At 39.1% G+C, this 24,665-nt stretch overlaps 1 protein-coding gene and 1 long non-coding RNA gene across 4 annotated transcripts in view; both read right to left on the bottom strand.

The window, feature by feature from the left end:
• LOC140326387 (uncharacterized) overlaps positions 1–24,022 on the bottom strand; it is a 116,637-nt gene extending 92,615 nt beyond the window's left edge. For 2 of the 3 annotated variants that reach the window (XM_072404929.1, XM_072404930.1), the window contains exon 1: positions 15,729–24,022. In XM_072404929.1, coding sequence (XP_072261030.1) covers positions 15,729–15,731 — 3 coding nt within the window. In that variant the 5' untranslated portion in view covers positions 15,732–24,022. The remainder of the gene's footprint in view (positions 1–15,728) is intronic. The other variant, XM_072404931.1, reaches the window with a different exon arrangement.
• Positions 9,898–15,722, bottom strand: LOC140326390 (uncharacterized). Its single transcript, XR_011919858.1, has 2 exons — positions 11,772–15,722; positions 9,898–10,504 (listed from the first exon to the last, which is right to left on the bottom strand). It is a non-coding gene; the product is annotated as an uncharacterized lncRNA (long non-coding RNA).
• Positions 24,023–24,665: the final 643 nt, after the last annotated feature.

Below are 24,665 nucleotides of genomic sequence, written 5' to 3' on the forward strand. Positions count from 1 at the left end.
ACCTTCTATTACCTGACTACCCCATTCTATACCTATACACCCATCCACACTGTTCATAAGTAGCAATAACTGACAGGAAGTTGTTCTGTTGCTTTACAGTTATACTTTGTGCTCTCTTTTCCTGAACAAAATTAAACTCTTTAACTTCCTGAACTTAACTCCTTCACAGATGGTTCCTCTGTTTGTTAGCAACTAGCACTGTTCTGGCTGTGCCTGCGCATAGACTCTCATAGGGATAGTAGAGAGATTACAATACATTAATAAATGCTTGTTTTTGTCTAATGGAACTAGTAAAAAGCTGTTTTTTTTACTTTCCCCTTGGCTCATTGGCTTACTTCCAGATGCAAAACAGGTTTCAGTTTTGAACAAAGGGTGTTCAAACGTGTGACGTTTGTTTACAGACATGCGTCAGGGTTGAGTACCTATTCATTTAGCAGTCTTCTGTTTGTCTGTTGGCTTTGTCTGTTTCTTAATTTGTTGGCAGTCCCAAGTATACCTGGCTGCCACATGACAGCTTTACTATCTGCTTTAATTGACAATTCCTGGAACCTATGGGATTGAATGCCCTTTAGGGATGATTGTTGCTTGGAATTCTTATGGTGGAAATAACTCCATGTCATGTATAATCATGTATAAATTAGATGACATGTGATTTGGGTGGAAAATAGGAACAATAAGTAATAAATAATATTAAATGGTGGTTTAATGACTTGTCGTTATTGAATATTTGTTTGGAAAGTCCCCTTGGCTTTTCTTCCTTTAAGACACTTTCAGAAATTCATGAAATTCAGAAATGAAAAAAAATAATTCTATCAGTATACAGGATATACATTAGTAACAGTCTGATCTAGATTCACAAGGAGGATTGTTCTAAAATATTCTTGATTGCTAGGTATGTTGTAAATACATTTTTAGATCTGACCCACCTGAAAAGGCATAAAGGTTTCAAGGTTGTGAAACCTTTCAAATCAAGTAATCTTTAGCTAAGATATTACAAAACTTTTTAAACAACTGGAAAGGTTTATCATGAAGCATCTAGTATATGTTAAAAAGTACATAAGTATAGGCTTATGTTTAATATAAAAAATGTTTTTCTTTATTTTCTGCATTGTTGATCACTATTGAAAAAATCCAAACTACAAAGGAACACATATGCAATTTGTTTAAACAAAAAAATTGACAGACAAGCCAGAATATGTTTTAAAGCTACCTTTTGACTTGTACTGTGTATGTATGTATATATATATATATATATATTTATTTATATTAATTTATTTATTTATATTGGTTACAAAAAAACACGCTTTAAGTTCTTTCTTTTATACCCTACCCCCACTCTTTAAAGAAATATATTCTTTGTTGGTCCAGGCGGGTCAAATCATCCAATTGGGCTGGGTCATTCTTCCACAAAAAGCAGTAGGGGTAAGTAAAAGTGTGAGATGCATGCAGCTGTAGTTCACCTATGTTGTGGCAGATCAGCCTGACAAATCATATCCCAGCATCTTTGGGATAAGGAATCAATCCTCCTCCTCTGAGTACACTTGTATGTCCTACCTCAAAACATGAATATGAAGATCCCCAGCAGTAAGGAAAGAATTAAAATGGTTCCAGCTCTCCATGATGTGGTAGTGTCTAAAATGGTATGGAAAGAGGGAAACCCTTAGAATAAGAAAAGAAAGCAGTCAATGATCATTCCTAATGTCATCGGTCACTTGGTTTTGTCGGGGGATCTTAAAGTGGTATAGCCACACTCAGATGATACCATTAACTTTGGAAAGGGAAAGAGCTGTGTGTGTGTGTGTGTGTGTGTATGGGGGGGGGGGTCTGATTTAAAATTAAGTGGTTAATAGTAGTAGTGTAGTAGTGTGTTTTTTCCCAGATTATTAAGGGGCTTTAATTGAAGAACAGATTCAAGACATGAAGCCAATTGCACTCTTGAAAATGCAGATAAGCTGTCACTTTTTGAAAAAGACGAACCATAAGCAAGTAGTTTAACTGCCTTTTTTAGGTGTTTCAGCTGATCTTTCAGGCACACACATTTGTCAACATTTCTCTATGCGTGAGTATTTCCTAGAACTCGTATTGTTTGTTGGCCTTGTTTTATTTGCTTATTGGTGTGTAGTTAAGCTCATCATATAGTACACTTTTTTTCTAGAAAAAAAAAAATTACCTACATATAAAAAAAAAAAAAAGTGCAAGCTTTGGACCTAAATTAAAACTTACAACATATGTGGTTTCAGTTTGAGCGTCTTAGTTTAGAAGTAAATACCACTAGTAATTTTGCAACTTAAAACACAGTTTTGGGTTTATACCTAAAAATTCTATTACATCAATGATAGCTTAGCTGCATTATATTTGAGAAACTTGAAGTTAATGGGCTGAGAAGAAAGGAATGCAAAAAGTATTACTGCACCCTTTGTATCACCCAATTAATATTAACTTTTATTGATATAGCATTGACATATTATACAGTGCTTTAAAAGGTCCATAGTCATGTCATTAACTGTCCCTCACAATCTAACATCCCTACTAAGTAAACTGTTGGTCATACTGACTTGAAAGTTTTAGGGTGCACAGTGGATCCTCATAGTTACTAGTAACACAATTTTCTTTAAATAATTTCAAGATATGGGGGTAACAAGTTTAAATACATGTGAAAATTGAACATTGGGATTGCTGTTTCAAAGGCAAGTGCATCTAGGAGTCCAAAATTGAAAACGCTAATTTAGGGACCCCACAGGGCCACTTACAGAGCAAGGAAAATTGAGGTGGGGCCCCTTTCACAAAACTACAACTGTAATAATATGGTACCCTTTCAGCTTCTGTTCTTTGAACCCCAATTTCTTTGGAATAAGGAGGTGTAGGACACTGAAAATATAGGTGCAAGTGGGGGATACAGATATAGCTCCCCTCAAATTTTATTAGACTTTAGACATTAGAACATAAAAAAACCTCTGTCCATCAAAACGCACTGCCCTGTTACACTTAACTGTTCGCTTCCCTACCTTGAACCATAATTTCTCTAGAAAGGAGCAGTACAAGTAAACAAAAATATAGGTGAAAGTTGGGGACACGTGTTACTAACACCCCACCATTCTAGGGAAATTGGGGTTCAAAAAAGAGAAGCAGACAGGGCAGCATAGTATGACAGTTATAGATTTGTGACAGGTAGGATCCCCAATTTGTACCCTAAGGCTACGTACACACTTGCAATGCTTCTCGTCAGATAATAAGCTCAGAGCTGATATCGGATGGGAGTCTGGCGTGTGTACAGCCCCCAAAATCTATCATAGGAACGACCGTCCTGGCGGATCCAGGATGGATCCACGGACGATGTACCGCACTCATTCATCCGTTGTACAGTCCTTAGTCGTTGGAAAGGATCATGAACAATCCTTTCCAACAGCAATTATAGCACGTGTGTACCCAGCTTTAGACACACTTGCTTTCGAAACAGCAACCCCAATGTTGTATTATCACAAGTTTTTAAAATTCTGATCCCACTATCTTGAAATTCTTAAAATCTTAGGGGCTAAAAATGTTGTTACTATTACTTATCGAGGGACCCCTGCGCAGCCTGAAAATTTCAAGTTGCTGCAAACAATGGTTTAGGAGATAGGAGGATTTGAACACAATGCCCCTGATTCATCAAGCAGAATCGGATGATCGCTCGCACAATCGTATTCGCGATCCGAAATCGTACGCCGTCGCGCTATTCAGCAACTGAAAAAGCTCGCGGTCGGAGCTCCGGTAGCTTTACACTGGCGAGGTTGCATTAAAAGTCACTGTTCCCCTAAAAAATCATTCTTTCTAATGGCACACATATTCCCCCTATTGCTCATTATTATGAAGGCAGGAATCCGGCTGGCAGTGAGGAGGCGAGTGTACGAGCACACTCGAGTCCGGACCGCGGTAAACCGCGCTTGCTGGTCACGCGTACTTTTACGCTTCCAGCGAACGTGGATTTAATTGATGAATCAGGGGCAGTCAATTATAGGGCTGCAGACTCTGGCATACAGCACTCACACACACAGCCCTGCTGCCAATGATGTCATTACACACACCCATTCGGGCAGATACATTTTACAGGCAGCTTTTTTTTTTTTTAGAAGCCACAAGCTAGAGAATGGGGGAGGGACAGCCTGTGTCCCGACCTCATTGTAGCTGTGTTGTGCTGGTCTCCCCTGCCCACCTCTCAGCAGCAGCTGGAATCCTCTAAACGGATGATGGCTAAGAACAGAGCAGCCTCTCTGATGTCCAGATGACGGCTAAGAACGGAGCAGCCTCTCTGATGTCCAGATGAGGGCTAAGAACGGAGCAGCCTTTCTGATGTCCATTCCGAAGATTAGAGTTGTGGATGAGATCCAGGGGGGGCAGGCACAGCACTCGGATGCACCACCCTCTAGAAGGGGACTGGGAAGAACTATGAAAAGTTATCAACTACTGCTGAGGGTTTCCCTTTCAACTCATTGTCTACAAAGATAGAAAATCAACTGTAATCGGCCATGTACAAGACCTCTCTCCTTCATTGAAGACCTTTACCCTCCCTAAATGGCTAACAGGTCCCTGTATTTTGGATGCGCTACCACGCTCTCAATGCAGAAAGCAACCAGGGAAATTAGGCTGCAAATGTACCAAGCCTTCACCACAGGACTCTAGCTTACATACTTTCCCCCATCACCACAGTACAAATTTTACGTCCCTTTTAAAATGTTTCTTAGAAATTTGCTGTCCTAGCATATTAATTTGGTGCGTTTGGCTGCTGTAGATAATCTATTAGACTGGAACTCAATATCTCTAAGACTGGAACAATGCACCATCATTTTTTCCCTAACGACTTTTGTAGTTTTTTTATTCAACATTTCCAGAACTTTTGGACTGGTTTGATGGTCATAAAACTAAACTGCATCAAGTTCTAGAAAATCTTCTGATTTTCCTGACAGTTACTCACTACATATACAAGGGTGGCCAAAGTTACATACTGTATGTAGTGAGCTTGCTCACTGTTTGGCTTGTGAAACAAGTGGCTCTTTGATCCAGTGGAGTTGAAAAAAACAGAAGTTTGAAAACAAAAGGAGTTAAATCCTTATAGTAACCACAAACTGTAAGTAACCTTTTATAACTCCTTGTAAACAAAAATTGTAACTAGGAAAATGAGTGGTAGCAAGGTGGAAGGTTTGGTTCAGTGCACAGTCTGCCACATGTATGTAAAAATGGAGCAACAGCTCCTAGGTGAATACCGCTGTGACAAATGTGAGCAAGTCGCCTTTCTGGTATCTCACATTGGAGAGCTGGAGAAGAGCATTGCAACACTGAAATCACTGGATCACCTTGAGAGGGGTCTCCTGCTCACTGAGCAGGCAGTTCATGGCTTAGATGTGGAGAGTGGAGAGGATAGTTAGGATGAACATGTAGGGAGTTGGGAGAGGGAGTGGTAGGGGCACCCAGAAAAGGAAGGCCAGCTCTGTCTTTGAGCACTCCAACATGTTTGCAAAGTTATGTGAAGATGTGCAGGTGGCAGACCCAGTGGTGGCAGCTCTAGATGTTACTGCTACCCCTAACAGCCGTGAGAGCAGCACATCTAGTAGTGGTGGAGAGGGAAACGCAGGAAGGAAAAGACAATTGGTCGTCATAGGGGATTCTATGATCAGGAGGACAGATAGAATAGTTTGTCGCCCGAATCCCTTCAATCGAATGGTTTGCTGTCTCCCTGGTGCCAGGGTTCGGCATGTGGTGGACAAACTACTGGGAGGAGCTGGACAGGACCCAGCTGTCTTGGTCCATGTTGGAACCAATGATAATATAGATGGACGATGGAGGATCCCTGAAATCAGTTTAAGAAACTAGCTGAAGAAAAGGACCTCCAAGGCTATGTTCTCTAGAATATTGCCTGTGCCACGCACAACACAGGAAAGGCAGAGGGGGCTTAGGCAGCTAAACGCATGTCTTAAGTCCTGGTGTAATAGGGAAAGGTTTGGGTTTTTAGAGCACTGGGCTGACTTTTCATTGGGGTACAACCTGTATGCCAGAGATGGTTTGCACCTAAATGAAAGAGGATCTGCTGTGCTGGGAGAAAGATTTAGGGGAATGGTGGAGGGATTTTTAAACTAGGACAAATAGGGATGGGACAGTCAAATAAGGTGACAGAATGGTTAGTCAGGTGTCAGACACTAGTGGAGGTTGGATTGGGGTTAGTTGGGAGGAGGGTTATAAATAATTGTAAGGAGCTTCCCATGTTACAAAGAAACATTGGATTGTGCAGTATTAATTGTACTAAAAAACAAAGGGATTTGGCAAACAGAGATGGTAAAAGCAGCAATGGTTTAAAGAGCCTGTTCACCAAAGCTAGAAGTCTAGCAAACAAGATATGGGAGTTGGAAGCCTTAATGAGTGAGGAGGATTTTGACTTAATTGGTATTGCTGAATCCTGGCTTTGTTCTTCGCATGACTGGGCTGTCAATATTCCTGGGTATACTCTCTTTCGTAAAGACAGAGTCAAACGAAAGGGTGGTGGTATTTGTCTGTATGTGAGAAGTGATCTAAAAGTGAATGCAAAAGAAGAAATTGCGAATGGAACAAGCGATGAGGTTGAGGCAAATATGGGTGGAGTTGAATGTGGGGTTGAATAACACACAAATAATTATTGGAGTCTGCTATAGGCCCCCCAGTGCTAAGGAAGAAATAGAAAATCAACTACTAGCACAGATAGAAAAGGCAACAAATACTCTGCTGGACCTAGTTCATTCTAACAATGCAGAGCCTATAACAAATGTGCAATTGTGCATTCTCTGGGTAGCAGTGACCATATTATGATTTCATTTAATGTAAGCTGTAATCAGGAAGCAAAAACAGGAAAGATAAAAACATTTAATTTTAAGAGAGCATATTTTTCATTATAAGGAAGGCTCTCTGTGACATGGACTGGGAGACAATATTGTCCTCAAAGAACACAGAACAGAAATGGTATTGTTTTAAATCTGTTCTACAAAAGCACACTGAAAAATATATTTCAATGGGTAATAAGTTTAAGAGGCTAAAATTAAAACCTATGTGGCTCACAGCTGATGTTAAAAAAGCCATAAGGAACAAGACAAGGGCATTCCAAGAATATAAAAATGAAGGATCACCTTTATCATTTAAAACCTATAAAGAATATACCAAAAGATGTAAAAAGGAGATAAAATGTGCAAACCTTCAAAATGAAAGACAGATTGCAAAGGAAAGTAAGGCAAACCCCCCAAATTTTTTCAAATATAATATTAGCAAAAAGATCAGATCTGGCCATGTAGGCCCCCTAAAGGATGTAGCTGGGTTGGTAACGGGATAAACACAAGGCAGATTTACTAAATACTTTTTTTTAGCTCTGTGTACACAAAGAAAAAAGGCAGAGCTCAAGTCCAAATTCATAATAGCAATGTCACTACCTTGAGTCACAATGGCAGAATTGATATCAAAGAGAAACCGCTGGAAAAAATTAAGGTTCACAAAGCACCAGGACCTGATGTATTACATCCACAGAATTATGTCTATACAGGATGTCTATAATCTACAAGCAGACCTGGATGTACTGTTTGATTGGGCAGCCAAGTGGCAAATGACATTTAGTATAGATGAATGTAAAATTATGCACTTGGGAGCTAACTAAATGCATGCTTCATACTGTCTAGGGTGAATACATTTGGTAGAGTCAGAAATGGAAAAGGATTCGGGGGTTCTGGTAGTTCATATACATAATAACAGCATGCAATGCCAAGCTGCAATATCTAAAGCTAGCAAAGTACTTTCTTGTATTAAAAGAGGAATAGACTGCAGTGATGGAGACATAATCCTGCCCCTGTACAAAGCATTGGTTAGACCACATCTGGAATATGCAGTCCAGTTTTTTGGGCATCAGTTCACAAGAAGGACGTTGTTGAATTGGGGAGAGTGCAGAAAGGGGCAACTAAATTAATAAAGGAATGGAGGAGCTCAGCTATGAGGAGAGATTAGCTGAACTGAATCTATTCTCCCTTGAGAAGAGGCATTTAAGGGGGGATATTATCACCTTGTTTAAATATTTAAATGGTCCATATTGAGAACTTTCTTCCCAATTATTCACTTTGAGATCATTACAAAGAACAAGAGGGCACTCTTTGTGTCTGGATGAAAAGAAGTTTAAGCTCCAAATAAGGAAGGGATTCTTCACTGTTAGATCTGTGAAAATGTGGAATCGGCTCCCTCAGGAAGTAGTTTCAGCAACTACTATAGATTGCTTTAGGAAAAAGCTGGATGCTTTTCTAGAATAAATGAAAAATACTGAAAATGCGATAATTCGGTATACTGTATAATAATATATTTTTCTAAAACTTTTCTCACTGTATTTTCATACAGTGAGAAAAGTTCGAGTTTATCGATAATTGTAACTTTTTGAAGCCCGTACCAAGGTCGGGCTTATCGCTCAGGTGGTTAACAAATTACATTGTTTTAATCTGCAAACTGACAACAACAAAATGCAACAATAGTATAATACACTGTTTTTAATAAACAAATACATTTATAAACAAACAGTGTTTGTCTATTAGTATTTTTAGTAATAAAAGAGCTTCTAGCCAGAGCACCTGCAACAGCAACCAGCTTGCAAAATAAACTGCTTTGTTCCTGGTTTATTTTACAGGAGCTGTTACAGCTGCTGTAGTCAATCCAAGTTTCTTGTATACAGGAACTGCTGTCAAAGACTTTTGTATAGATGTGAACAAAGTGTTTATACTATCACCAGTCAGTTTATGTTTAGCAGGTCCCTTTGCATACTACTGTTATACTGCTTTCTTGATTCTCCTTATCACACCAGTTCCTCTTCAAATGTCACTGCCACTATCAATTTGTGTCCCACCTCTCTGTTGCACCTCTGTAGTTGTTTACACACCCTCCTTATATCCACAAGCACTACACTTTAGAGCATCTTTCTAGTTGTTTCAGCTTACATACTTGTATATAGAATTATTTCCCTGTGTTCTTGAACTCCCCAGAACCTCTCTAACAAGTTTACTTGCTGCTATGCATATTTCAACTAAGGAAAGTAGCCAGAATTCCTGAGTTGGCCCAGGACAAGGTCCCATGGATAGAGTTTCTTTAATATTGCATTTAACCAGTACTCTAGAAAGTACATTGCCTATGACATCAAATTTTCTAGGAATTATAGAAATATTGACATGGCTGATAATAAAAGAAGAACATACCTAAGTTATAAAGGTACTGATACTTCATTCCTAAGATAAAAATTAAATGTATCATGTATATTCAAATTAGCATTGTCTGATGCTAGGGAACAAATTGATAATATCACCTTAAAACACAATAAAAAGTCATATGAAGATATATAAAAGCTAAGGCTACGTACACATGTCAGATAAAAGTCATTAGGAAATGAAGGATTAACAAATGATACTTAGGGCTTTGATTGAGACAAAAAGAACATGCTCAGGAAAAATAAAGAACAAGATGAACATAGGTTAGAAGGACAAGTTTTAAGGAAACGCAGAGTGCCGTGCAAAGATTGGTTGATGGACCGAGACACCATTGAAAATCTGCTACTTGAATGGCAGTTGACCTCCTGGAAAGAACTGTAAAAAATATTTTTGAATGTTGGATGTGTGCTTTAAAAAACTACTTAAATCAAAAGGACCTTTTATCCAGAAAGAACCTGCATGTAAACGTCCATAAGAGCAGAACAGAGGTTAATCATCTTGTTGAGATTCCTTGCCACTTTGCCAGCTTCCTTGGAAGGTCTCTGCAAGACGCAAAGTTTCCTAACGATATCTCACCACAAGCAATGGGTCATATCATCCCAGAGACATGTGCAACAATTATTGAAAGCTTGAAAGATAAACACCAAAACAATTGCACAAAGAAATGTACACATTTGTTTACAAAAACATATCAAATTTATTTGACAAAGTGAAAATTTAACATAAATATATTGAAAAAAATAACAGTTGTACAAATGAAGAAAAAAAAGTGCAGCAATAATACAAACAAACAAAAAGAATAAAATAATGCAAAAGCCATTAACATTGGCAACTACAAATTGGTGTACTGGTGGCTTTCATTTGCCAAAAGCAAAGTCACGTGGGTGAACTGAAGAAGGGCAGTGGCAGGGTTCATATTGGTGGGCAGGAGGGTAACTAGATACAGGAGGAAGGTGAGAATGCTGGTATTGACTGGGGAAAAAATATGTTGGATAGTGTGGGTTGAACTGCTGCATCAAACCTTTGTTGACAACATCAGTGACAATCGGTTCCACCACACATTCTCTGGGGCCATTTTGCACATTTTTGTATCAACGCTGAAGCCAATAGCATTGATTTAGTCATCTTGATAGCTGAGTATTGCCATAGCTTGCTGCAATGCTTTTTTTCTTCTTTAGCTCCTCCAGTTTTTTTTTACAGCTCCTATTTTGGCTGAGGTTAGAAATGATGGGAGTGGATGTCACAGCAGGTGGAGTATTCACTATGTCACTAGAGGAAGTCTGAAAGAAAAGAAAATAGAACATATATATATGAATGTTAACTAATGTTTTGTTCTATTTTAATTTTCCTAAAACAGAATAATGGCCGTGTATGGCTGCAGATTTTGAACAATTTTGGAACTTCCCAAATTGTAGAGATTCAATTAATGGGAAACATGTATGGATCTACTAAAGAGTTTTTTTTAGCATTGTGATAATGGCAATAGTGAATGCTCATTATGAATTTATTTTGATTGAAGCTACCCTATTCCATCAAAAGTTTATCAACAAGCAACTGCACGGATATTTCATGTGAGAAGGGTGGTTGAAAATGCGGGGTGGTGGGTGGTTGGGATACTAGCATATCTCTTTCGTATCTTTCACAGTGCTATTAATCTGTGCATGGACAAAATTGGTGGGTTTTGCTTGCTGCTTTCTGCATAATATTCTGCGCAGGAACAATTGCAAGGCGCCTTTTGGCCCACACATGGAACATTTATCTGCTTCAGCAGCACACATGGCACTTAGGGAAAGCAGCACCCAATTCACAGGTCTGGTTGATCTTCAGCACACAGTACCCCAGAATGCTACAGTGTCATATTCAGTACATTCATTACTTTAACCGCCCTGGCGTTTCAATTCTATGTTCAATATTTATTAAATGTAATAATAAACTTTAAATACTAAAAAAAATATGTTAAAACAAAGGTGTATAAAAATACTGAAAACGGTAATATACCTGTACAGTAGCATGTATAATATATATAATATAATTATATATATATAATATAAAGATTTCTTTGTATTGGATTCAATACAGTTATTTTGAATTAAATCCAATACAAAACTTTTTGAATTTCCCACCGCGCCTCCCGCCCGCACCGATGAATGCTCCGACGTCACTGGGGAAACCCTGGGGAACGTCACTGCATTAGCCGGCTGAAAATCAGAGAAAGAGGACGCTGCCCGAGGATGAGATCCATCGTGAAAGACACCAGGGGATGCGATGGGACAAGGTAAGTGTGGTTTTTTTATTGCTTTTAGCTACCCTGAGAATGGCTCGAGGTTTTTGCTTTTTGCATGTTTTTTTTTTTACCCCGAGCCACACTCGGGAATACCACCAGGGGGGTAATACAAGGGAAATAGTTTAATGACAGGTTAGCATGACAGTTTAGCATGGGCAATAAGGTGTCCTTCACTGCAATAATAATCTGTAAAAATGTATAAGCTTTGTAAACGAGTTCTTAGTTTAAAAGGTATGCAATTAAATTACATGTTTTTGACTTACCTGGTCTTATGTCATTTTTTTCCCTGCGCCTGTGGTGTTGTCTTGCAGTCTTGACACTGATGGACAGCTTTCCACTTGATCAGTGGTGAATATTAACAGGTTATATTATCACAGTTTAGGCAGGTAGATGTCCTCTGTGCCTGTACCCTTCTGCTGTGAACCCTTCACTTTGTTCATTTCTTTCTTGAACACTATGCACAAATTCTGTATTTTGTTTTTCACATAATTAATGTTGGCATCTGGATAAATCTTCTTGCACAGCTCCACTATAGCATCATAGGCTCTAATTTTCAGATGCCTATTGATGTACTCCCCAGGCTTTACCTTCCACAGACTTCACCTTCCTCATGGAAAATCTGGTCCTGAACACAGTGTTTTTTTTGACAAAAAATTTCAAGGATAATTGCCCCATATAGGCTGTAGACATGTCATTTGTCTCGTGTGAAAATCTGATGTGTACAGCAATCCTTTGATGTTATTCATTAATTCAACCTGGTGAATAGATGGACCAATTGGGGAACAACCACTGTTTACTCCAATTGATAAAAGCACACTGGGGTGTTGCCCGCTCATCCACTCGCATCCCTCTCCATGGAACAGAATGGCATTGTGTGTACTGTGCTCATTCATTGATCTGTCACTGGAAATTATCACAAAAGACCTGATCTGTGGGATTAAAAGTATACATATACGTATACATAGCTTAAGCTTCAACGGGTATTTCTCTCATTTAAAAACACCTCAAACACAGGTCACTAAAAAAGATTGTACACAGCAATTCAGAGCCTACTTTTGACCTGCTTTGTGTTGTACTGCATTTCATGTCAAAACAGACTTTTCCTGGTGATTTTATATGTATATGCAGCATTATTCTGTAAGTGAGTATTCTCTCCACTTCCTTTATCTATAATTAGGCAGGAAATATCAGTTAAGGGGCTCTCATAAAGAATTCCAGTCATATTTTTTATTCTACTAAAATATTAATGTGAAGTAAAACACATGCCTATCATGTGAGCCTTTTTGAGCTTGTGAATACCATTTAGGAATACCACTGTAGGACATACAGACAACAATGGTAGAGAACTAGCTGTGGTAAATAACCCACAGGTGCTGCCTTAGGGGAAATAAAATACTATATTTTATTATTTACAGATATATTCAAATAAAAGGCATTTTACAGATTTAAAAAATTGGTCCCACAGATAACTTTCAAGTTTAGGGAACCTTATTTCAGAAATATTTAATGTAAATCCACTTAAACATGCATATTATCATGATATTCAATTAAAAGGCATTTGTACAGATTTAAAAATTTTGTCCCACAAATAACTTTCAAGTTTAGGGAACCTTTGAAATGCCTCATGTAAATCAACTAAAATGTGTATATTATCATGTTGTGCAAAAAACTAATTTGAACCCCTAACTCTTGTTACTGACATTGTGATATAACCACATGCTTAAAGGTGAAACTAAACCTGTGATACTCACCTGTCCCCATTCTGGCCCAGGCGCACCATCTTTGTCTCCTTCTCTTCCTAAAAAACATCTTTTTTTAAGGGCTGGTATGATGTAACTGCTATGCAGGTGCTTGGAAGTTCGTTCGTTCTCGGTACACGCAAGGAAAGCCAGAATTCCTGGGTTTCCCTGGTAACCTAAGCCATGCTGTGCATGCAAAGATAAGCAAAATTTGACAGCTGGGCGACCATCAGGCAGATTGGAACAGTAATCCATAAGGATCTGTACCTTGCCAAAAAAAAAGAACTGCCTGATCACCCTTTGTTCAAGGTAGGATTTTAGTTCCACTTGTAAATGTACCAAATGTAGTTTAGATGAAATTGGGCATGATTTACTAAAGCTCTCAAAAAATGGTGAAGATAAACTGATGAGGATAAAGTGGGTAAACCTAGGTGATACAGCAAACCTGGAAGGATTTCTTATATTTATTTGATATTATTTGGCAAGTGGTATCAATCCTGGACTAGATCCATTCCAGGTTTGCTGCATCAGCTAAGTTCACCCGTGATAGTCTATCTTCCGCAGTCTTGGGAAGATAGACTATTGATAAATCAAACCCATTATGTACAAAGTGTCCCACTAGGTGTTTGCTTAATAGGAGTTAGAACTAAAGTCCAGCTTTACCTTTCTTTTTGTAAACTATGGAGATAATCCTTTTCTATGCTGAAAACAATTAGTCTTATTTACCTGCATATTTTGACTTCTACAAAACAAGCATTAGAAGGGTCAGCAGTAATCTTGTGCTGTCCTGTCTGATGTCTCATGACCAACTCATTCCTTCCCATCTGTGTTATCCTGGACCTCCCTTTTCAGTTGTTTGCTTTCTGTCCTGTCAGTTGTTTAATCTCTGCTTCATGAGTAGGTGTTTCCTGCTGTGGTCTGAAAATGCAGTCTGTCCAGGATTGTCTATGCCCGATAAATGTGTAAGAGGGAAAACTGTTTGCTGGGAAATCCCATCCTTAGTAAAGTTTATCAGTATGTCATGGTGTTTATTTCACACATATTTCTGCTAAATTTGCACTCTGTGGAATAACAAAGCAGTGATTCCACATGACGTGAACCATTAAACATCAAACAAAGTGTATGAGTAAACATCCACGATCACTGAACAACCATAAACACAATAGATAGTGAATGATCGTCGCCTATTCAGATCCGCCAGGGCAGTTGTTTTTTTCCAGCGACATTCCTTATTCATCGTCATCGGTGGCCTGCTGTTGTTAACTTTTTTTGTTAACGCTTATTGGACGATTGATTGTTAGTCTTTCGTTTGCAACAATACATATTGCCCGTGTGTACGTAGCCTTAGCCCTGAGATTTGCCTGCAACTCCGAGAAACACAGCAATGTGGCTAGGGAAAGAATGAGATTAACAAAGTTTTTTGCTGCCTTAATCTGCTAAGTAGTGGACAGGGGAAACATCAGGGGACTAAAAGTCCCAATAACCTGTGACTTTTAAATTTTACCCAAACTTGAGAACTGTAATATGTGTATATAATGTATATGTGCAATGTATATGTTATTGTGTGCAGTAAAAAAATATTTTGTGTACTAAAAAATAAGGGTTTAAAAAAGCAATTGCTCAAATATTGCACAACAAATACTCATCATTATTTTATTCTACAGCTTCTCCACTTTCAGAAAAAATGTGTGTGGAGGGTTTTACTAAGATTGCCTTGTTCAGATAGATAACATTTAAACTGTCCAGTCCAAAAATAATTTGGAAGAAAAAAGGCCATATAACGTTTTAAAAAATATTACATATTTTATACAGCATAATGTGAAACACATGGATGTTTGGGGTTTATTTTCCAGACCTAAAACCTTTCGTGTAAAAAAGAAAAAAGCTGTTAAAACTAAAAGTGAGACCAAATATATAAATATTTTACATCATAGTAAAAGTTAATATGTATTGTTTAAATATGCTACAAAATGATTAATGTTATGTGTTTAGACACATTATTCTTACTACTCTGAAATATGGTAATATACATTTTTTCAGTCTGTAATGAAAATGACAATACCTTGTCCATCTTCAAGGACATATTTGTTCCTAGCCAAAGCCTTTTAAAGTTAAAAAAAACAATTTACGTATATAAAAGTGATATATAATAGTGATAAACTAAAATGTTGTTAACCTCACGCTACATATTGGTAATATAGCTTTGTTTTACCAGGAAGAAGTACATGAATTCTGGAAAATTTGTAAAAAGCACATTAAATCATTTTGCATATTGTAAATAAAGGTAAAGCATGTGCTAAGGTCCACATGAGCACCTAACTTAACACATTTACCACACACACACCCTTATTACATCCCTAAACATCCAGGCAACTTCCATGTTGAAAAAAATACTGCTACAGCATTTTAATTTTCTCTAAATACACAAGTTTTTTAATCACTAAACAAAGTTATGTAGAAGTGTAGATTAACAGCACTCACCATTTTAGGGTAAAACTTTCAAAACGTTAACTGTCTGTGGTACCGTCTACAAAGTTAAGTGTAAATGAGGAAACAACAGTCTTCCATATATGACTCTGGCATTTTGTAATGCCTTTATTATGTGGGCTGGTTCCACAATGAAAGGAAGCACTCATGCGATTTCAACATACTGTGCAATATCAGGAAGTAAGTGGTAGATATCAGAGTGTAAGGCAGTATTTGGTGACCTGGATTTCAAACTCAGGCTGCTTTTCATTAAAACACTAGTATCTGACTAAAATCTGACTGTAGCTTTGGGTTGTGGATCTGAATTTGAACTGAACATTATACTACTTTGGATGAAATTACAAATACAATATCACAACAAAGATAATCTTTTCAGCCATTTCAGTAAAGCTCCTGACCATGGTATTGAAATCAAAATTACTAGGGTGTTCACAGGTGACTGTGAAGTGTCACCAGTAAAACCTTTTTTAGAACATGTAAATAAAAGGTAATGTATATAAAAAAAAACTGCCCTATACTATGCAATACAACAGGTATAATGTGAATACATTTAACTGTAACATAACATATGTAAAAATATTGCCTATTGGCAAAACCCTAATGTCAAGCTATTGGGGTGATAATAAACTAAATGTAAATAATTTGATGTAAATTACCTCCATCCACCTAAAAACTTGATTTACCATCTATTATTTAAATATGATTTACAGAAATAATAAACACATTTTTTCTGTTCTTTGGGACATGTTCCAACAAGTCCACGTCAGCAATTTACAGTGACATGATCATGTTCAGGGGTTTTGCCATTTATTACAAAATTAAAGAAAAAAAGTACCCAAATTTTTTCAGACAAAATCGGGTCAAAATAAAAATTCCAAACTGTGACTGTGACGAACACCTTCTCTAAGCCCACACCCTGCGCTGACTTTCCAGCATGCTCAGCAATAATACGTTTACCAGCAGACTGGTAGGGGCTGTCACGGGGCAAGGTTAACCAATCTGTTACCCCTTGCCAAACACACAATCGCAGGTAGACTGCCACTACGTGCCTGACAGAAGCACACACTGCTACCCTTGACAGATGCAGTTATGATTCTGTTTCTTTATTACTGTCTGTGTAACCTGCTGCCACTCCAGACAGGGATTGTTATTATTATTAATAATAATAATAATAATTAATAATTTATAGTAGCATTTTTCGGTTAGCAATTTACACTATTTCTACTTATTCAAAGCATTCAGAGATTGAGCTTACACATTTTATGTTTAATAATTAAAAACATAACAAAACACAGTGCATAAACAAATACAGAAAAATAAAGACTAATCACAGAACAATAACAGAACAGTTGCAACAGGGTTAAATAAAGGGAATAAATGTGCAATTATACTTAAGTAGAGTTGGTTTGCCTTGGTCCGGAAAGAGCAAACTAGGCATGTCTGGGATTTATAGTTCACAAGAACAAGCTAAATATGCTTTCCAGGGTTTCCTGAGGCCTAGGAGACCATTTCTTTTTCATTTTGGTCTCAAAATGTTCACTATAATGATCTGGGTATGAATTGGCCAACTACAACTTTTTACAGAACTGTGGAGTTGAAATATAAAGATTATTATTAAATGAGTTGCTGAATACAACTTAGAGGTCAGTTAGAGGCCACACTACTAGCATTATCTGAGTTTTTTGGCACCTGGAAACACAAAGCTGGTTTTAAAACGATTTGTGATTTTTTATAAAGTGAATCTAAAGCTTGTTGTTGATGCATAAGGTTCCCTTTTTGTTGTTGGTAATTGACATTTGTTCAATTTCTGTAGTTACACAAGAAGGGGAACGTAGATTTATTTTTATATTTTGCCGGAAAAGTCTGTTCTGTATGTGTGTATACATGGTGTGTAATCGAGAACTCAAAACAAGAAGAAGCTGGGGTTTGTAGGCAAATCATGAGAAATGTATTATGTGGTAAGTTATATTCATTTTCATACAATGTCCAATCAGCCTTGAATAGGGAAAAGGACTTGCTTATTTTGATGATATGAACATGTATTGATTGGGTGTTGTATGAATATGAATACCTTACTACATAATACATTTCTTTCATTTCTCATGATTTGCCTACAAACCCCAGCTTCTCCTTGTCTTGATTTGTCGAATATACTTACCTCTGGGGTGGGTGTGATACTTTTCTTGCTTCATGGGTTGGTAGTTTTCATCTTTTCTCCCTCCTCTTTCATATACATGGTCTGTACACGGGTTTGATTCATCCCATAGAGCATTAGTTTATTTCATGTATATGTCCCCCATGTTATTTTTACATTATTAATTATTTAGTTATTGTTTTTATTTTCTTTATTATTATTGTTATTATTAATAAACAGGATTTATATTGCACAATATATTACACAGTGCTGAACATTAACCTCCCGAGCGGTATTCCCGAGTGTGGCATGGGATAAAAAAACATGCTGAAAGTGGTAACCCTGAGCCACACTCAGGGTAGCCACAAAATGTTTTAAAAGAACACTTACCTGGTCCCATCGGCTTCCTCTGGCCGCGTTCTCCTTCACTGATCTTCCGCCGGTGAGTGCACTGTCATTTCCCGGGGGTTCCTGGTGCGTGCGGGAGGCACAGCGAGAAATTCAAATTATTTTGTATTGGATTCAAAACAAAATACCTGTATTGAATCTAATACAAAGTCATTTTTATATTATTTATAAATAATTATATTATATAGATATATATTTTATAAGCTACATTTATATTACAGGTTTCACTATTTTATGCACCCTTGTTTTACCAGATTTTGTGTTTTTTTTATTTAAATTTTATATTTAAATTTATTAAATATTGGATATATTTTGGTGGGTTATGCCTAAGAATTATAGGCCTACAATGTAAAATAAATTTCCATATTGCAAAAATATGTACTGCTTTTGTCATAAAAATACTGACATAATTAGACCGCCAGGGAGGTTAAATAGGGGTAGCAAATGACAGACAGTTGCAGACAATGACACAGGAGGTGAAGAAAACCCTGTCCCGATGAGCCTACAATCTAGGAGGTGGGGGAAGTCTCACACAATAGGGGGGGCAATATGAAGTAATGGGAAGTAGTGAGGGTTTTAAGAGAAAGAAAAAGACGGTAGGCAAGTCTGAGAAAGTGTGTTTTGAGTGCTCTTTTAAATGAGCAGAAGGTAAAAGCAAGCTTAGTAGGGGCAACTCTAGAAACGTCTTGGAGCCATGCATGTGATGAGGTTATGCATGAGGAAGTCAGTAGTAGGTAATTGGCGAAGAGAGCGACTGGGGAAATATTTTTCCACCAGGTCAGAAAGGTAGGTTGGACAAGAGCTGTTTAGGGATTTGAAGCACAGGAGCTTGAATTTGATTCTAAGGTGAAATAGAAGCCAATGAAGAAAACTACAAAGAGATGCAGCAGAGAGTGGTGGGAAAGATGGATGAGTCTGGCTGCAGCATTCATGATAGATTGTAGAGGAGAGAGTGGGGTAAGTGGAATACCAGAGAAGGTTGCAGTAGTCCAGACTGGAGATAAAAAGAGCGTGTACAAGGAGTTTAGCATCACGGTCCCTTCCGTGACTGAGAATAGAAGATCTGTGAGACAAGCTACACGTTAGGTTATCTGACAGTCTCTTTGTTTTTACTTTTTTCTGTGTTGTTGTTTGTAATGACCACACCCCTTGTATCAGCAGCAGCTGGTGGTCATTACTGCTCCTCCATTTAGTCTGGCCTCACACTTCATGCTATGCGGTTGATATTCACTTCTGGTGTGTTGTCCTCTTCAGGGTTCCTGCTCCTCCATTTGCTATTTAAGATAAGTTGAACTACTTTTGGCGTTTTGTTGTTATTTTGTTGTTACTAGGCCTCAGGGAGACGCTGGTTCTTTCATCAGGGAAGGAACCAGTAGTCTCAAGCCCAGTCACTATCCCTAAGGCAATGCGGGGCTACTAGGGCCTAGGTTCCAGTGTATGAATATTCCCACCTTCAGGAAATGGAAGCCAATGAAGGGAACTACAAAGAGAGGCAGCAGAAGGAGGGCGGTGGGAAGGATGGATAAGTCTGGCTGCAGCATTCACAATAGATTGTAGAGGAGAGAGTCAGATTATTTCCTTTATTTTCCACTCATACTGATTTTGTCTGTATTTGTAATTTTTTTAAAACTTAAAAACCTAATAGCACTTAAATTGAATGAGACACACCTGATTATCACAAACTAAAGGCAAGATGAATATTGAGTCTACAAGCAGGGTACCTTGGGCAATGGCTTCTCATCAACATTGAAAAGTGAAATGAGTCAATAATTGGACCATATTTGGGAGTCTTTGCCTGATTAATGGACCTTTAAAATTACATTAGCACACAGCATCTCTGTACCGAAGAAGCCATTTAGGGAGGCAATTAAACAAGGAAGTTAAATGCAAAGTTGAAAAATCAGAAAGAATTCTATAAATACGCAAAATATGGGTGTGTACCTATCCTAGCCTGTTGTCTTGTTAGTTTTAGGAGATAACATTTTAGATTAATGGTGATGAAACAGAATCAACTAAATCATGGAAAAGAGATCAGGGTCACTAAAAAATATAAGGGATGAGATCAGGGGATGATGGAATAGCCTATTCAAATGGGCACTGAGCTCTTCCAGCAGGGTAATTATTTATGAAGATGATAAACAGTAATGGTCCCAACACTGAACCCTGGGGTACACCACTAATAACCTTAGACCATTCAGACAATGAACCTAAATTATCAATGAAATCCGCGCTCGCTGGTCGCGCGTACTTTTGCACTTGCAGCGAGCCGGTTTCCCTCGATCCGGAGTCGAGTGCGCTCGTACACTCGCCCCCTCACTGCCAGCCGGATTCCTGCCTTGATAATAATGAGCAAAAGGGGTCGCGAATCTGCCAATTAAGGCGATTAAGTGAGCGATTAAGGAGGATCTGTTAAGCTGTCACTGGTGAGATCATAGCAATTAATTAGCGCACACCTGCTCTCTGTTCTGTGCGTATCTACAGTCCTTTACAGGTCAATTAGAATCTTTAATGCTTCATCTTCTTTTGAGTAAGTGATACTTTTTTAGGTTATATTGTACTAATTCACAAAATAATTAATTTATTGTTACATTTGTTGCACTGTTTTTTTACTTTTTGGTTTGCTTTGCAACACTGCAAACTAATTGAGATCAAGCTGTATATATATACTAGTAAGCACTTCATAATATGTAATCTCACAATAGTATAATAGTGGCTTGGTGATGGCACTGTGAGCAGGCATCCTCACAGAGCTCCGTGCACACCGTGGCTTCAGCAGCTGATATCACCGATTACACAGCTCGTTTCTACCTCTCTCCGGGATGACTAAACAGCGGAAGACCAAAGACACAGGGAAAACCCCTAAAAGGGACAACTTACACAAATACTTCCCTTCAGACTCGGCTGATTCAGCAGGAGGAAGCACTTTCAAGATGGCGCCGACACATGCCAGTGAAGCTGACCACGTGGAGTCTGATAGTTGGGTGAGTGAAGAAGGGACTTCTTCCCTAAAAGGAACCCCTGCAGATTCCTCCCCTGTGCACTCCTCTCTGTCTTCTGGTTCCCCAGCAGGGCTTTTAGACCAAGAAAACAGGGGACGACGTAACAATCTAAGATTAAAGGGGATTCCGGAAGCTACAGCTGGACCGGATTTGGAGATTACTGTGACTGCCATTTTCAACACCCTCTTAGACCGGCCCTCATCAGAGTGTATTGAACTGAACAGAGTGCATAGGGTTGGTGTGAGAAGAGATGGGCAATCCGACTGCCCCAGAGATGTCCTATGCAGGGTGCAGATTATACAGAAAGGGTGGCAGAAGGGACAGGTTGATTTTGATGGTGCAAGCATCCGGATATATCCGGATCTGTCCCCTCGCGCGCTACAGATGAGGCGCATACTGAAGCCACTTCTGGATTACATTACCACACATGGTGCCCGCTATAGATGGGGACATCCACTACATCTCAGTGACTAAACCCAACTCTGCATTTTCATTGCACAACCCATCTCAGCTGCCAGCTTTGTTTACTTTCCTGGGCGCGGATCCTATTGATATCCCCAACTGGCTGCAAGTCCTAGAGGAGCTCCCAGGAAACTACTTGAGAACGAGATCAGCTACCTCCACCCGACGCAGATGGTGCTCTCCCACACCTCAGCACCCCCAAGGACGGAACACCCCAAACTCACATGAACTGTGATTTTTGCTGTTGTTGATTACTTGGACTTTTGCTACCACCGCCGACTACCTCTTACACTTATTGTAATGCTGGTTTGGACCTTCTCAGGAGCTCTACGTCTTTACATGAAGCTATTGTATCTTGATATGTGCTCATCCCCTGTACCCGAGATGGACTTACGCCAGTGTCGTGAACTTGAAGCGCACCAGGTATGGGGGATGGACCACCTTGGTTTAGTTGCCTTCAGATCCCAGATTCGCCCATTCGCCCATTCGGTTGATTCGCCCATGTTCTATTGTTGCTAATATTGTTCTAATTATTAGGGGCTCTAACTCCCCTGCCATGTCTTTCTTTACGCAAATTCATGGATATAACATGTCCTGTTGTGGATGTGGTACTTCCTGGTGTCCCATGATGCCATCTCGCAGGTCATTGACTCGAATATTGGTTCCATAACATTCTCTGATCACGCTCCCATTACGATAGAGATCTCTGGAAGGCTCCAGGACTGTAAACCCAGTTCATGGAGGCTTAATGAGACACAGCTTGAGGACCCTGAACTGTCTGCAAAGGTTGCGTAAGAAATTTCCATTTTCTTTGCCAGTAACGCAGAGTCTACAGATAACGCGTTCCATGTATGGGAAGCCCACAAATGTTATATTAGAGGTCTGTTCATACAACAGGGCTATAGACTTAATAAACTAAACAGAAAAACACTGGAAACGTTGCTGCAGGAGCTACATCGTCTAGAGACGATGCACAAAAGGCTCCCAACAGCAGACCTAGAGTCCCAACTACACGCCACTCGTACACAAATTAACTCTCTTTACAGGGAAAAGGCTAAAGCACAACTCACCCGATGTAAACGATACTAATATGAACACACCAATCATTGTGGTAGGGCATTGGCCAGAGTGCTCAGGTCCAAGAAGGCGGCTATGTACATTCCTAAAATCAAAACACCCCTGGGTACCTTAGCACACGCTACCTCTGATATTGCCAAAACCTTCCATGACTACTACAGTCAGCTGTATAATTTGCGAGTAGACTCTGGAGGTATGTCCCCTCCCGAGCGTCAGATCGCATTACAAGAGTATCTCAGTGCCTCCGATTTGCCGACACTGTCATCTGAAATCATAGAGGCGCTAGAAAAAACAATTACATTGCTTGAGCTGCAGGCGGCGATACGCCGAGCAGCTTCAGGGAAGGCTCCCGGCCCAGACGGCCTGACATTGGCCTATTACAAGAAATTTTTTCAAGTACTGGGCCCTCACCTGGTTACAGCACTGAATGTGCTCTCCGATAGCAACAACCTCCCCCAGGACACATCAGCGGCCTATATATCGGTCATACTCAAACCAGACAAGGACCCCCTCCTCTGCTCCAACTATAGACCAATATCTCTGCTTAACTGTGATTTGAAACTCTTCACTGGCATATTGGCACATAGGCTGACTCCGATACTGAATGATATTGTCCACCCTGACCAGAGTGGTTTCCTCCCGCTGAGGGAAGCCAGGGACAACACGATACGTACTCTAAATGTTATTGACTATGCACATGCCCATAAAATTCCTCTTATGCTCCTCTCCACTGATGCTGAGAAAGCATTTGACCGAGTGGACTGGACATTTCTACTGACTACATTGGCACACTTGGGCCTTCCCCCTCGTATCCTGCGCTGGATCGAGATGTTGTATTCCTCCCCAAGCGCCAGAACGATACAAAAAATACGAGTTAACAGTGAACTCTCACAACCTTTTCGCATAACCAACGGGACGAGGCAGGGCTGCCTGCTATCCCCTTTACTGTTTGTGTTGACCCTGGAGCCTCTTTTACGTTTGATCGGTGCTAATGGGGATATCAGGGGAGTCCAGATTGGTCCTAATGAACAAAAGGTAGCTGCTTACACAGATGATCTACTTTTCCACTTTGCAGCTCCAGTAACCACACTACCTATTCTTATGCGGGAGTTGGATAGGTATGCTTCGCGCTCTAATTACAAAATACATCTGCAAAAATCGGAGGCACTGAGTGTTACTCTTTCCCGGGCAACTAGGGTGGCATTGGTCCCCTTTCCCCTTTAAATGGTCCAACAAGGCCATTTCTTATCTAGGCACGCAGATTCCTGCTAACCACACGGGAGTAGTAGACCTCAATTTTATCCCTCTACTAAACAATATATATATATATATATATAATTTTTATTGGGAATATATATATGGATATATAGATATATATATATGGATATATAGATATATATATATATGGATATATAGATATATATATATATATATATGGATATATATAGTTTGTATTATTACCACTTGAAATATTTCATAGTTTTTTATATTATCAATGCAACAAAGTATACTATGCAAAGTGAGGGAAAGAAGTATTTGATCCCCTGCTGATTTTGTACGTTTGCTGATAAAAATAAAACCTCGAAAACTCAGGCTCAAATATCAGAGCTTGATGTGCATTGTAATGAGTGAAATATTTCATCCCCTATCAACCTGTCTGGAGACTAGCTAGGGCACTCCAGGACCTTCATTTGCTTTTTCTTGAGCAACTCCTTTGTTGCTTTGGCCGTGTGGAATACCCATCTACCCATTTTCAATGCCCTGGCTGAGGGAAGGAGGTGCTCACCCAAGATTTGACAGTACATGGCCCCGTCAAATGTCCCTTGCATGCGGTGAAGGTGTCCTGTCCCC

The sequence above is a fragment of the Pyxicephalus adspersus genome, chromosome 3, assembly GCF_032062135.1.
Source record: "Pyxicephalus adspersus chromosome 3, UCB_Pads_2.0, whole genome shotgun sequence".
In the NCBI taxonomy this organism is placed as follows: domain Eukaryota; kingdom Metazoa; phylum Chordata; class Amphibia; order Anura; family Pyxicephalidae; genus Pyxicephalus; species Pyxicephalus adspersus.